The following is a 15,813-nucleotide window of genomic DNA, read 5'->3' as shown; positions in this document are numbered from 1 at the left end:
ATGAAGAGGTTGAAGAAATGTATATAGAAATTGAGAATCTTCTAGACGAGCAGAAAACCCACTACACTATCATTATGGGGCACTTCAATGCTAAGGTTGGAAAGAGACAAAACAGTGCAGAAAGGGGAACTATAGGAAATTTTGGAATTGGTAAAAGAAATGAAAGAGGTGAAAGACTTGTGGAATTTGCAGAATCTCGAGGATTGTCAGTAATGAACACTTTTTTCAAGAAAAGGGTGAACAGAAAGTGGACATGGAAGAGCATAATTGGTTTAACAACTAATGAAATCGACTTCATTCTCACTAACAGAAGATATATCGTGAATGATGTTACCGTCCTGAACAAGGTGAATGTTAGAAGTGATCACAGAATGGTAAGATGCACACTTGATATAGATGTAAGAAATGAAAGGAAAAAAACTGACTCGAGTAAATAATACGAAGGTCTTTGAGATAACAGAAGAGGAGAAAAAGCAGTATGTACTGGAACTTAAGAACAAGTTTGAGTTCTGCAGACTGTTCAGGACCAAGATATCGACGAGGAATATTACAACTTTCTGAAGGTGATAAAGCCCAAGAAACCTATAAGTAAAAAGAAATCCAAAGAATAAAAAATTAGTCAAGAAATACTTGGCATGATGAACCGAAGACGAATAATTAAGGAAGAGCAAGATAAACACTGACAAGGAGAAAATTGAGTATACTGAGTTATGCAAAGCCATTAGAAAGAGACTCAGAGACGACATAAGAAGATTTAACACAAGAAAAGTAGAACAAACATAAAGGGAAAACAAAGGACTTAAATCAGCAGCCGTGAGTAGTAATACAGAAAGACAAATGATACTGAAACTGAAGAATAGCGATGGTGTACTTATAAATAGCAGAGAAGGCATAAGGAATGATGCCAGCAATGGGGAAGATGGATCGCAAATTAGTAACACATACGACATACCTGATATCCTTCCTGATGAGGTAGAACATGCGTTGAAGAAAATGAAGAATCAGAAAGCCCCAGGGGAAGATGAAGTTACTGTACAGTTGTTAAAGAGAGGAAGAGATATGGGATAAAAACTGGCAAGGCTCTTCACAAAATGCATTAGAAAAGGTGTGATGCCCAAGGAGTGGAATAATGCAACCATAGTTTTGCTCCATAAGAAAGGAGATAAATCAGAAATTGGCAATTATAGATCAATTAGCTTGTTATCCCACATCTACAAGTTGTTCACAAGGGTCATTACTAATAGACTAGAAAGAATACTTGATGAGAATCAACCGAAAGAGCAAGCTGGTTTTAGGATAGGATTCTCAACTATGGATCACCTTCACGTAATATCACAGCTAATGGCATTTGTGGATTATGAAAAGACATTTGACTCCATGCAGAATAAGGCAATGTTTCGAGCACTGGAAAGGCAAGGCATAGACACCCCTACATCCCATACATTATGATTTTGAAGAAAATATATGGGAACGCTAACTCCTTTATTAGACTAGACAAAAACAGTAGCAATTTAAAATTGAGAAAGGAGTTCGACAAGGAGACACAATATCTCTGAAGTTGTTTACAGCTGCCCTTGAGGAAGCTTTCAGAAGATTAGACTGTTCGCAGAAAGGAGTCAATGTGAATGGAGAGTACCTAAACCATTTACGATTTTCAGAGATATCATTGTGGTCATAAGCCCCAATCCCAAAGAATTAGAGGAAAATCTTAGTTAGTTATGAAGAGTTAGTAAGGATTTTGGACTAAAGATGAATATGACTAAAAGAAAAGTAATGATGAACAAGTATGCCACAGAAAGGGATATAATGATTGAAGGAGCAGTAATTGAAAAGGTGGAGTCATATACTTATCTGGGACAAGTATTGGCTGTGATAACGATAAACGGCTGGAAGTCGAGAAGAATAAATTTTGGATCGATAGCATTCTAGAAATATAGTCACATACTGAGGAGCAATATTCCAATTTGTCCGAAATGTAAAATAATGAACCAGTGTATACTCCCACCATGACTTCTGGAAGTGAAACTTGGGCACTCACCAAAAGAATGGAAGAGAAGCTGAGAACAACACAGTGAAGAATGGAACGAATTATATTGGGAATCAGACTGTTAGATAAGAAGAGAAACACATGGATTAGGCAGCAAACTCAAGTAAAGGACATTCTTATGAAAACTAAAGAACTAAAATTGTCATGTGCAGGACACACAGCTTGAAGACATGATGACAGATGGACTAAGAAAATAACAGAATGGTACCCAAGAGAAGCTAGAAGAAAACCTGGAAGACAACGACGGAGATAGACAGATGAAATTCATGAGTTTGTGGGTAGTAAATGGATGGCCATTGCACAAAACAGAAGGAACTGGAAAGTTGCTGGAGAGGCCTTCATTCTGTAGTGAATTGAGAATGGCTGATGATGATGACTTAGCAAATACAGTTTAAGACTTAATTTTAAGATTAATTTTAATGAATTGATATTTTGCTACTTTTCATGGATAGTTTCTGACTGTTCATTGAAATCCCGGTTTTGAAGTAAGACTATGATAATACATTGGATTCCGGTTATTTGGGCCACCGGTTAATCGGGGCAGCCGTTTATTTGGGGCAAATCTTAAAAAACAGAGCCCCAATCGAGAACATAGCCAGTGTTTACTTCACTTAATTGGGACAACATGCCATTTAATAGGGGCAGGAGACCACAACACTGGAGATTACCCTACAATTGTCTCCGACCATACCACGTGGTTCGGTCGGATTTCTGGAGGTCACAACCATAAAACAAAAGCAATCAGCAGTCACCTGTTTATTGGTATTTTCTGTTAGTGCAGTCTATCATAAACGGATAGTAAACTCGATCTTATTGAATTTGCGATAATACCGACAGTTGGAATTCTGTGGTGAAATGTGTTTACACTTCCATGAAATTTTCAGTCATATAAAAAATTAATTTTCAGAATCTTCTCCTCATTCCTATTTTTAAAGCTTCATAACTTGTTACTCCGTTCTCACTTGTGCGTATCGTGTTACTTGCAATTTGTGTGTGCCATGTTCTTTGCTATTGATTGCTTATCTTTTTACTGTTTTAAATTTTAACCCCCACACACAAATGTCAACTAGTTAATATGTACATATTACAGTACTTATATTAATTATTCCAATTATCACATATATTCTTCCGATTTTCACATATCATTTAATTATTTATTATTGATAAGGTAATAAAGGTAAATTTGTGCTTAATATATCTTTACTTTTATAACCTGTGGATAATATTCCTCCTATTTTCACTAATTAGAATCTCTGTTTAATAGAATTAAATTTAAATTCATAAACATGATCACAATGACTGGTGCTTACTACACATCGTATAGTGAACGGTACTTTATTATGGTGAGTCCATTGTAACGTGGTTTATGATTGTACAGTGAACCAATTGTAAAGCGGGGGGGGGGTCCATTGTATTTTTAACTATTTACAGGAAACTTCGGATAATTGGGGCAGCTGCTTAATCGGGCCAAAATGCACTAGTCCCGATGTGTCCTAAATAACCGGAATCGGCTGTACTATATAAGACCTCTTAAAGGAAATACAAAGCTAAATAGTTATTCTCACTTCTTGTTATTAAATAACATATATATATATATATATACATATATCTGGATATACAAATCTATTTTTAATAGGATTTTCTTGGTCAAGTTGACTGCACTCTTGGAGAAATTGTGGCATTCCAAGGAAGACAGTTTAAAAAACAGTTGCTGTGAGTTCTGAATTATAGTAATAAAAATCATTTTATTTTTTAAATATTATTTACTTTAGCATGATCATTTCAAATGTCTTAAGATATGTTTTGGATACTTTTGATTATTTGCTAACGTGAATTTTTCATAGGCTTTGTAATTGTCAGAAGGAATGGAATAATTCTGATATTCTACATGAATTCATATTTTTCATTTTCTTGTAACTCACCTAACTTTATATTTTCATGAAATTCTAGAAGCACCAGAAGAAGAAGGGGATACTAGAAGTATACCAAGTTATAACTAGGAGCTAAGTTATTTTATGATAACTGAGAAGAAAGTGAAAGAGAAATTATTGAAGTTAAAAGTAAAGAAGGCATGTATGGCTGACCTAATCTATCCAGTTATGTTAAAAGAAGCAGCAAAAGTAATAAGCAAACCTTTTGCCATAATTATGTAATTATGAGAGCATTCTTGGATTCAAAGAAGTACACTATACATCTCTAATCTGTAGATCCCTGCAGATTAGAGATGTACAGTGGCAAACAAAAAAACTGCAGCACTTGTGAATTTTGCAAATAATGTGTTTTGCACTGCATTGTGGGTTGCAGATATGTTTGAAATGCATTTGTTAGATGGGATATATATCTCTGTGAATGAAATCCAATAAAAAGACTCCACCTGATATACCTAATTGCCATAAATATCTTCCCAAAGGGTAAAATGCATAATTAATGGAATATGAGAAATCATGACAATGAAACATACATTTTATTGCATTTACTGAAATGACAAGTTAACATAATAGTATTATGTACTGTAAATCAGCAAAATAAGTTCTCAATATTTTGTTGTTCCTCCTCGAGCTGCAATTACAACAGCCTTGCAACGATCTGGCATAGAGTTAATCAACTTTTGTATATACGGTTGCCCAATTTTGTCATACCACACTCTTACAATGCTCTCCTGCAGTTGAATCTTACTTGTTGGCTTCTTCTGATCAATTTTAGACGACATTATGTACCAGCAATTTTCAGTAGGGTTCAAATATGGACTGTTGCCGTCCAGTCCAACACTGTAATTCCAGCATTTCTGAGGTATGACTGCACCTTAAGGGAAAACATTGGTGTAAATATGTTTTAAGCCTTGTGAGAGAAGAAGACAAATTCATTATTAAATCTAAATAGCATAAAACTTACCAATTTTGCTGTGTGGCAGGGTGCTGAGTCCTGTTGAAAAATGCAGTTTTGGATGTCTGTGTGGTGATCCCTAATAAAGGGTTTCAGGCACTCCTCCAAGATAGCAGTGTATGTTTCTGCATTCACCGTTCCGTTAATAAACTTAATTTGCCCCACCCCTTTGCTTGTTATGTATCCCTAGACCATCTGACTGGCGGGGAACTTTACAGTTGGTGTTATGCAGTCAGGATGGTATGCCTCCGATTTTTGTCTTCTGACCTATCGCTTCCCATCCGAGCCATGCAGGTTGAATTTTGATTTGTCAGAAAAGATGATGGTGTCCATTGCTCTTTTGTCCATGAAACGTGTTTTAGTCCAAGCAGGTCACTTCTTCCTTGTTTGTTGGGTCAACAAAGGCTTCTTCTTGGGCCGATAGGCATGCAGACCACATTCTGAAAGCCGTCTTTGGATAGTTTGGTGTAGGATCATCTTGAGAGGAATGCATATCAGGCAGAGGGTAGTAGGGTTTCCTTATGAGCTGTTTTTTCAGCCTGCACAACATGCAAATTGTCACACACTTATAAAGACAGTGGCCAAAGATGCTAATTGACCAAAAAGCAATCTCCACCACCAACAACAGGATTCCATGTAAAAGTTGTATCTCCATATATGACAAAATTATGCTGATAACCTTCAGATAGTTGATGTTCATTCGTCTCATATGTCCTTTACATCCTTAGTAGCCTGCCCACAGTAACACAAACTGTGGAACTCTTTACAAATTAGTCTTATTAATGATGTGAGTAAAGATGGATTTACAAAAATTCTCGGAAATAAAAATATTTTGTAGAATTACTTACCAGTAAGTACATTTTGGAGACAGTGCTGCTAGTTGAATTTCTAAACCCTGTGGTTGGTCCAGTGATCGTCTCTTGCTGATTTTGTCATTTCTTTCTGTAACTTTTGGTGAGGGGTGGATTACACTAGAAAGGTTGCTGGAATCTCTGCATGTTTATCATGAGAAATGTTATATTGTAACATTTCTCATGAAATGTAACAGCCAGCATTTGGATGAATGAATCTTTTCAGAATCATTCAGTCCAAAATTATCATTGGTATGTCATTTCTTAACATTGGGTCATGTTTTATATTTTGCAGCTATTCATATATGGAAATACAAAGTTATATGGCATGTGAAAATAATATACATTTGCACTTCCAAATTTATATTTGGATTTATACTTCCAAATGTATATTTGCAAATCTACAGAAGTGCAAATCCAAATATGCATTTGGATTTGCACTTCTGTCAACAAACATGGTTTATATATTCTCTCTCTCTCACTCTCACTGTACAGAGTTAAACTGAATAACAGCTTTAAATCTAATAAAACATTTTTCCTGTGAAATATAATTAATTGTACAACAAAATGTAAAATTACAAATCTGTATTAATGTTTAAAATTCTTTCTTTTTTTTTAATAGCATGCCTGGAATGAGTGGAGATTTAGGAACTTTGCTGTGTAAGTACTGTGTGATATTAAAATTTTATTTAAAGACTGAAAAATTATTGAATACTATTTACATAATGGTAATCACTCTTTGGTAAAATTTATATTATATTATATATATATATATATATATATATATATATATATATATATATATATATATATATTATACAAATATTTAAATAATGTTGAAATAGTTAGAATCGGAATATTTCCTAATAAAATAAAAAGGGGGTACAGCATACATCAGAGGCAGCAAAAAGCATAATCCTCTACATGATGCTCGAAATATAACCATTATAAATTAGAATAAGGATTAAAATGAAAATAAAATAATGCCAACAGTACGGCAAGACAAGAGCAAAAAAGACAAATAAACTAAATTAATTCAAATCAAACAGGGAGGGAAAAGTGGGGTAACAAGAGTAAAAATATTGCAGCCGAAACTCTAAGTTCATTTAGAAAATCTAAATATACGAATAATAATTCATTGAATTTTTTTGAAGCCAATTAAATGAAATTTAACGGTGCCCCCTCTGACGGGCACCAGGTCCAAATTTATGTGAAATATCACGAAACAGAGATGTAAACCACTACAATAAACCAAAACAAAAATAAACAAAAATAGACTGCCCTTTATGCCCCATCTCGACTGAGGACCACAAGGCCAATAATGGTCAGGGAATCGTTGCAGTTTGAACGCTAGACAAATCGCTGCAAAGTAGAATCGATTGTAAGATCAGTCTGCCACACCGATCCCCAGATCGAACCACCAATGCAGGGAATTGAACAGCGGTGGTCCTGATGCAACGAAAATCAAAAATAGAACAGACACGAGCACTCCTGTGCAAAGCCACACTACTGCAAAAGCAATCTTAACCAGTTTATATAAACAAATAATAAACTATAGATGGCAGTAAAGGTGCGGTGTTAGCAATTCACCCAATACTATCATGTGACATAATTATACAAATATTTAAATAATGTTGAAATAGTTAGAATCGGAATATTTCCCAATAAAATAAAAAGGGGGGGTACAGCATACATCAGAGGCAGCAAAAAGCATAATCCTCTACATGATGCTCGAAATATAACCATTATAAATTAGAATAAGGATTCAAATAAAATAATGCCAGCAGTACGGCAAGACAAGAGCGAAAAAGGCAAATAAACTAAATTAATTCAAATCAAACACGGAGGGAAAAGTGGGGTAATAAGAATAAAAATATTGCAGCCAAAACTCTTAAGTTAATTTAGAAAATCTAAATATACGAATAATAATTCATTGAATTTTTTTGAAGCCAATTAAATGAAATTTAACGGTGTCCCCTCTGACGGGCACCAGGTCCAAATTTATGTGAAATATCACGAAACAGAGATGTAAACCACTACAATAAACCAAAACAAAAATAAACAAAAATAGACTGCCGATTATGCCCCATCCCGACTGAGGACCACAAGGCCAATAATGGTCAGGGAATCACTGCATTTCGAACGCTAGACAAATCGCCGCAAAGGAGAATCAATCGTAAAATCAGTCCGCCACACTGATCCCCAGATCGAACTGCAAATGCAGGGAATTGAACAGCTGTGGTCCTGATGTAGCGAAAATCAAAAATAGAACAGACACGAGCACTCCTGTGCAAAGCCACGCTACTGACAAAACTAAACTGACTTAACCAGTTTATATAAGCAAATAATAAACTATAGATGGGTAAAGGCACAGCGTTAGCAATTCACCCAATACTATCATGTGACATAATTATACAATAATTATACTATCATGTGACATAATTATATATATATATATATATGTATATAATATAAATTTATTTGAATATATTCTATGTGGAATATAAGCTGTTTTAAAAGCAAAGGATGACCCAATGCCATATTAGTTCATACCCGTAACTCTTATCACAGGTGTTTCCATTATTTTATCCACCTCTGTATATATATTTATATGCTGAATTCATTTCAAAGAGGTCTCTTTTGACAAACTTCATTTATAAGCAGTTCAAAGAAATGTATTTCACCCAATTGGAGTTTAAATATTATATTCATTATTATTGTTAAAAGAAAAGCAGTAATTGTGTTACTACATTTATTCAGAGAATTTATTTTAATGTACGGGGTAGCCACAAAGTCCTGTTACCCCATATATATATATATATACACTGATGAGCTAAAACAATATGACTAGCGAGCTGTTATGCAAATCATAGCAACTGCAGGTGAACTACGGTGCGTTTTTTATACCATTTCCACTATAAAAATAGTGGAAATGGTATAAAAAAACACCTGATACTGAGCTCTGTTAATCAGTGTTACTCTTGTTCTTCAGATGAGAAAGGCAGCAGAATTAAGCGAGTTTGACAAAGACCAAATTGTAACGGCCAGACGACTGGGCAGAGCATATCTGAAGTGGCACGGCTGGTGGGGGTGCCCATGGTCAGCAGTGGTTAGTACCTACCCAAAGTGGTCCTAGGAGGGGAAACCCAAGAACCATCGGCGAGGTGTTGGACGACCATGGCTCAATGATGCTTGAGTTGAGTGAAGGCTCTCCTGGATGGTAAGTGGCAACAGAAGGGCAATTGTGGTGCAACTTGCCGGTAATTGGAATGCTTGTGAGGGAGTAATGTGTCACAACACACAGTACATTGAACCCTGCTGAAAATGGGACTGCGTAGCCGTAGGCCACTCTGAGTGCCCATGCTAACCACAGTTGACTGGCGACAGCACCTACAATGGGCACGCAAGCATCGAAACTGAACCTTGAGTGATTGGAAGAAGGTCGTCTGGTCCGACGAATCACATTTCCTGTTGCACCATGTGGATGGCCGGGTACGTGTGTGTCTTTTACCTGGGGAAGTGATGGCACCTAGATGCACTGTGGAAAGAAAACAAGCTGGTGGCAGCGGTGTCATGCTTTGGGCAATGTTCTTCTGGGATACCCTGGATCCAGTCATCCATGTGTCGGCACTCTGACGTCTACCACCCCCTAAACATCGTTGCTGACCAGGTACACCCTTTCATGGCAATGGTCTTCCCCTCTGGCAGTGTCTTCTTTCAGCAGGATAATGTGCCATGCCACACCGCCTGGATTGTTCGAGACTGGTTCACGGAACACGAGGAAGACTTCCAGGTATTGCCTTGGCCTCCAAATTCCCCAGACATCAATCCCATTGAGCATCTGTGGTTTGTGTTGGAACAGCAACTCCGATCTGCGGTGTCTCAACCACAGACCTTACAGGTGTTAAAGGATCTGCTGGTTACATGTTGATACCAGATACCACATAACACATTTAGAAATCTGTAGCGTCCATGCCTCACCGGGTTCGAGCTGTTTTGGCTGCATGTGGAGGACCAACATCATATTAGGTAGGTAGTCATAATGTTTTGTGTCGTTGGTGTAATTAGCCAATATCAAATACAGTGGTACCTTGGATTGTGAGTAACTTGGTCTGCGAGTGTTTTGCAAGACGAGCAAAAATTTTTAATAAATTTTAACTTGATAAACGAGTGAGGTCTTGCAATATGAGTACAGTCAGTCCTCATATAACACGTGTTTACACTACACGAATTCGATCATACACGATTTATAAATACGGGAACTATATCTTATATAACACGAACCGAATTCGCTTATGCACGATTTATAAATACGGGAACTATATCTTATATAACATGAACCGAATTCGCTTATGCACGATTCACCTTTGTGTTTACAAGAAATGGCAGTCGAACACAGAATCACCCCAACGGAATGCAACACGATAGGAATGAAGAGAAGATTCTGAAAATGTATTTATGTTTTTTATATCAATTAAGGGGAAAACACATTTCACCATAATAACATAGAAACCAACACAATTCCAGCTAACAGTATAATCGCAAATGCAATTAGATCGAGTTTACTACCAGTTTATAACAGATTCCACTAGCAGGAACGCAACTGGAAATAGTTTTTATTGTTTTATGGTAGTAACCCCTAGAAAAGTGCTTTGGTAAAATGTGAGGTGTTAATAGCGTATCTGTGCCTTTACAGTGTTGTTTATTCAGTTGCTACATGCATGCAGCTTTGTTTATGTGTATCAAGCATGCCTCCTCATTTTGTAATAGTGCGAGTGATGAATCTGTTTAACGACAATGCAATGTCATATTTCCTTGAAATCCTCAAAAGGAGGCAAAAGCGAGTGTCATTGGATAGGTTCCTTGTGTTAAAGTCGCACAAAAAGAAAAAGTCAACAGATAGCAGTGATTCCATTAGTGACAGTGAAAGTCGTCCTACCCATAATTAATAGATTCAATTGCTTTATGTATATTAAATTTAAATATTAAAAATATAAGAAGGTATTTTTGTATTTTGTATTAATCATTTTTACAGTATTTTTGAGTACACATTTTTGAGTTTTGGAACAAATCATCTGGGTTTCCATTATTTCTTATGGGGAAATCCGCTTTGATATACGAGTGCTTTGGATTATGAGCACGTTTCCGGAACGAATTATGCTCGCAAACCAAGGTACCACTGTATACTATATGGATTCACCTAAGATGAATTATTTTTCTTTTCTTTTGCAATCAAATAGTATTGGATACTTAATATTTTCAGATTTAAAAATGGCTGACCAGAGTAATTACACTATTGAGGAACGTGTTATTGTTAGTTGTTGGGTGCATGACAGGGGAAGAACTAAAAAGACTGTGAAAGAGCTGCGATTACAGGGATTCATAAAGGATATTGTTGCACAACAGCATTTTAATTCTACTGATCAGCTCAAAGAAGCTGAAAGATTTGCTTTCAAACACTTCACTCTTCAAATGATACAAAGGAAATCCCACAGAACTTGGCAGCAAATTATCCTCTGTTACAAAAATGATGGGGAACATACTAATACATTGGATTATTAAACCTGTTGTTTTATATTTCTTTGTTTGTATTGCTATAAATAAATCCTATGTTATAGGATTTATACAATTAATTTGTAATTACCAATTTCAGATAGGGATAATGGGACTTTGTGGCCACCCTTCAGGTGTATAAACAAATTTGCATTAAGTATTTTGTTATCTGTTTACTATTTATGGGAAATTATATTTTTTTTTTTTTTTTTTTTTTTTTGCAGTAGTGGCAGAAGAATTGAGTTCCTGTAAAGTAAGTTCTTAAATTCTTGGTTTTTTTTTTTTTTTAATTCTTAGTTTTTTACAATATAATATTTTAGTAATTTTAAAATATTTAACAAAATATCTAAGTAAATATTTACTGAATAGGCAAAATGTCAGATTAAGTCAGGAACCAAAAGGCAGGAATTTTGGCATTTTGTTTCCCACCATTTCATATCAGTCCATGATTGAACATTGACCGGTACATTCATATGTTGTTTGTGCTAACTCATTTGCAAAGACTGAATCCATAACAAAAACTCAAAAGGTTTCATCATCAATTTCAAGTTTGCAATACTCCTCATTATTCCATACTAATTCGAGTTACCAAATAGCAAATTGTGGGGTTAGTGCAAGACATATTGTGTTCCACATTAGCATCATTTGACATCTGAAAATATAAGGGCAGTTACTGGTGCAGTTAATCATAATCTGTGTAAGACAGTTAGATGATATGCTGCAACACTTAACATTTTAGACAGAAGGAAATGTGAGATGAATATTACATCAGAGTGAATTCCATTCATTACAATATCTGTGTTGTACCAGAATTGTCAGAATATGACAAATTTCATGCAATTCTGCAGATGATTTTCAGAGATGAAAACCAAATACCCTAAGCTCTTAAATGAACTGACAGTATCCAGTGAGGCTCATTTTCACTTTTTGGGATTCATAAATAAACAGAACTGTCATTGTTGGACAAGAAAATCCACATGAAATGCATCATGCTCTACATTCAGCTAAAATTGTATGGCGTTTTGTCCTGTGGTGTGATTGGGCCCTTAATTTTTTGTAAATGGCCAAAACAATGTAGCAATTATAGCAGAACATTACTGCAATATAATTGATTCTTCCCCTTCAGAATTACATTGTTTCAGCAAGCAAAATATTTGATTTAAATAAAATGGAGCCACTACCCACACAAAACTTTCAATGAAATAACTTTGTTCCCTGGACATCTCATATCCCAATTTTGCAACATTTCTTATCTTCCATATTTTTTGCATCCAGTTCCTTTGTGACTACATCATATTATACAATCAATTTGGTCAGACAAGATTTTCCCCTTAACAAACCTATTCTGCGTTTGAAGTATAACTGCAGTCTTGTTGAGATGATACTGCATTACTTCTTTAACCAGTGGCTCCTTTACTTTCCCTGGAACAGACCTGTTAAACTAACAGGCCTGTAATTACTCATGTCACCGTTGATCCCCTGTGTGATTATGGGATACATTGGCACATCTCCAGTCTGCAGGGACCTTCCCTAAATCCAAGTATGCTCTCATAATTATGGCTAAGGGTTTGCTTACTGACTTCACTGCCTTCCTTAATATAATTGGATAGTTCCCATCCACCACAAGTGCCCTTTTTATGTTCAACTGCAATGATTTCCATTCCACATTCCTCTCACTTATTACAGAATCATTTAGTTCCCTGTTAGAGTTTGATAAACTTCTGACCTCCACTTTCCTAAAGAATTCCTCATGTATGAATGTAGACACAAAATGCTCATTCTGTTTGTCATCAACCTGAACAGGATCATCAACAGTCGAACCATTGATATTGTGATACTCTAAAAAAAAAAAAAAAAAAACTGCCTGAGTGGAGGTGTATATCTATTTATTTAAAGCATATGCCATTGTCTATACTGTGTCTTTGGCCTGTTTTTTGGCCACCTCGTTGATAGATAAGTAGGCAACATGAATACTCACATACCATGGGTCTTGTCTCTTCCTTATCCACAATATGCAAGGCTTCATGTATCATGGATATATCTCATCACTGCATTGTTTGGGGTGCCTCCACAGCCAGGTGAGCAGGAGCAAAAATGCACAGCACACGCTTCTTGATTAGACTGGGGTTCGAGCCTGTGACCACCGCATATCCACGGAGCAATATGGCCTTAGTTGCTAATGCTCCTAAAAACCAAAATAACATAATTGCATTGTTTGGATCTTCACAGTGTCTGCTTCAGATTGGACTAATGGTAAAAATGTGGGATCCCTGAAGGACCGATTCTGGGACCACTGTTGTTTCTAATTTTCGTAAAATGATATTGACAAAGGGATAGAGGACATGATGTCAAAATTTGCAGATAATGTAATGATTGGGAGATGGTTAATGACCAGTGCCAAGCAGTGTTCCTTCAGGATGATGTAGTTGGGTTTCGAGGATGATCGTAGAGTTGTAGCTATGCTTTAATGCAGCAAAATTCAGAATAGTTGTAGCTATGCTTTAATGCAGCAAAATTCAGGGTCTTAAACTTGGGGAATAGCAGCCCCAAAATTATTTATACACTTGGTGGGGTTGAATTAAGAGCAGTAGAGGAAGAAAGAGATTTGGGGATTGCGATATAGGTCAACACAAAGTCTCCGAGCTGTGTAGACATGCAGTAAGGATACCCATGGTTTCTATTGATGATTTATCAAAAATTTCCTTGTAGAGATAGGGAGGCTGTGATCCACTGTATAAGGTAATCGTAAGACGGCAGAGAATGGAGACTGCACTTAAAAAAAAAAAACATGTTTTTTTTCACAAAGCACAAAGTTCTTGAAAGGGTGCAAAGATTGAAAGGGTGCAAAGAGCCCACCTCTTTGAAATTGGCAAAGGTACGCTTTTCCTCGTGTGGGCACCCTCATATGGGCTTTAAATTTGCAAACTATAGAGCTTGATAACCAGGTGCTTTAGAGAAGTACATGATTGAGGTCCATAATGCTTTGAGAGAATATTAATAAAATTAATGAAGGTGGGAATTTTTTCCATTATAAGTGATTTTTACTTTCGGGACAACATTTACAATAATTTATTTTAATTTTTATACATTTATTTTATTCTATTTTATGTTTATTATTATTTATTTTTTGGTTGGTACAGCAGAAGCCTGAGGTGGCTGTGTTATGTGGCTAATACTTACTCACCATTGAGACCCGAAGAAGGGTGAAACTGCTTTGTGAGTAATGACATGCATTTTAAATAAATATCTACATACTATATCTATAAAAATAGTGCAAACACATCAGAAATACATAGCTATATCTGAATAAATCAGAATATTAGTAAAACGGCATCGTTTTAAGTTATATCTCATATTGTGAATACCTTCACAATGAGTTGCCATGATATTGCACTACTTCGAATAAGTAACGCTTCACCTAAGGAGAAGACTAATGTTACTTATTCTCAGATGGATACCACCACCCAGACAGCACCGTAGATTGCACTACTTCGAATAAGTAACGCTTCACCTAAGGAGAAGACTAATGTTACTTATTCTCAGATGGATACCACCACCCAGACAGCACCGTTTTGAAATATGGTATTGGTATGGGATAAAGTTCTCGGTTATCCTCATACTATCCCTATTAGACTTAGAAAAGAGATAAAGATGTAGGAAGTTGATAGTAGGAGAGGTAGAGGAAGGAAATGCCGTAGAAGGAAGAAAGGGACAGTTGCTCCTTCAACTCACACTCAAATATTCCTCGAATAGGCAACGCTTCCCCAGTAGAGAAGACTGTTGTTACCTATTCGAGGAAACTCAACTCTTTCGACTCGCACACAAAGCTCATATATTCCTCGAATAGGCAACACTTCCCCAGTAGAGAAGATTGTTGTTACCTATTCAAGGAAACTCAGTGGCCATCAGGCCCCCAGACGGCACCTTTTCAGGGCTATTTGGCCCTTCTTCGGTGGGTGGGTGGGTAGGTACCCAAGTAATGCAATGATGGCAAAACGGTTATGAAGTATAACTCCACAATATGAAAGATGCCTGATGGTGTATCATGTATTTAGACTCTAAGCATTTAGGGCATAAGCCTCAAGCTATGGGAGAGTCAGGACTATGTATAAAAATAGGGCAAACGCATCAGAAATACATAGCTATATCTGAATAAATCAGAATATTAGTAAAACGGCATCGTTTTAAGTTATATCTCATATTCACAATATGAGATATAACTTAATACTTTTACTTATTCGAAGTAGTGCAATATCATGGCAACTCGTGAAGGTATTCACAATATGAGATATAACTTAAAACAATGCCATTTTACTAATATTCTGATTTATTCAGATATAGCTATGTATTTCTGATGCGTTTGCACTATTTTTATACATAGTCCTGACTCTCCCATAGCTTGAGGCTTATGCCCTAAATGCTTAGATATCAACATACTTCTTTCATTGGAGCATTGTTTTTTATTTAGAGTAGTGCAAT

At 36.1% G+C, this 15,813-nt stretch overlaps 1 protein-coding gene across 3 annotated transcripts in view; it reads left to right on the top strand.

The window, feature by feature from the left end:
• LOC150090167 (copine-8-like) overlaps positions 1–15,813 on the top strand; it is a 127,092-nt gene that overhangs the window by 27,598 nt on the left and 83,681 nt on the right. For all 3 annotated transcript variants that reach the window (XM_090368988.1, XM_090368986.1, XM_090368985.1), the window contains exons 5-7: positions 3,684–3,760; positions 6,404–6,441; positions 11,559–11,587. In XM_090368988.1, coding sequence (XP_090225114.1) covers positions 3,684–3,760; positions 6,404–6,441; positions 11,559–11,587 — 144 coding nt within the window. The remainder of the gene's footprint in view (positions 1–3,683; positions 3,761–6,403; positions 6,442–11,558; positions 11,588–15,813) is intronic.

Source organism: Mastigoproctus giganteus, chromosome 2 (assembly GCF_048544385.1).
Source record: "Mastigoproctus giganteus isolate SK-2022 chromosome 2, ASM4854438v1, whole genome shotgun sequence".
Lineage (NCBI taxonomy): Eukaryota > Metazoa > Arthropoda > Arachnida > Uropygi > Thelyphonidae > Mastigoproctus > Mastigoproctus giganteus.
This window is presented reverse-complemented; position numbering and strand designations above follow the sequence as displayed.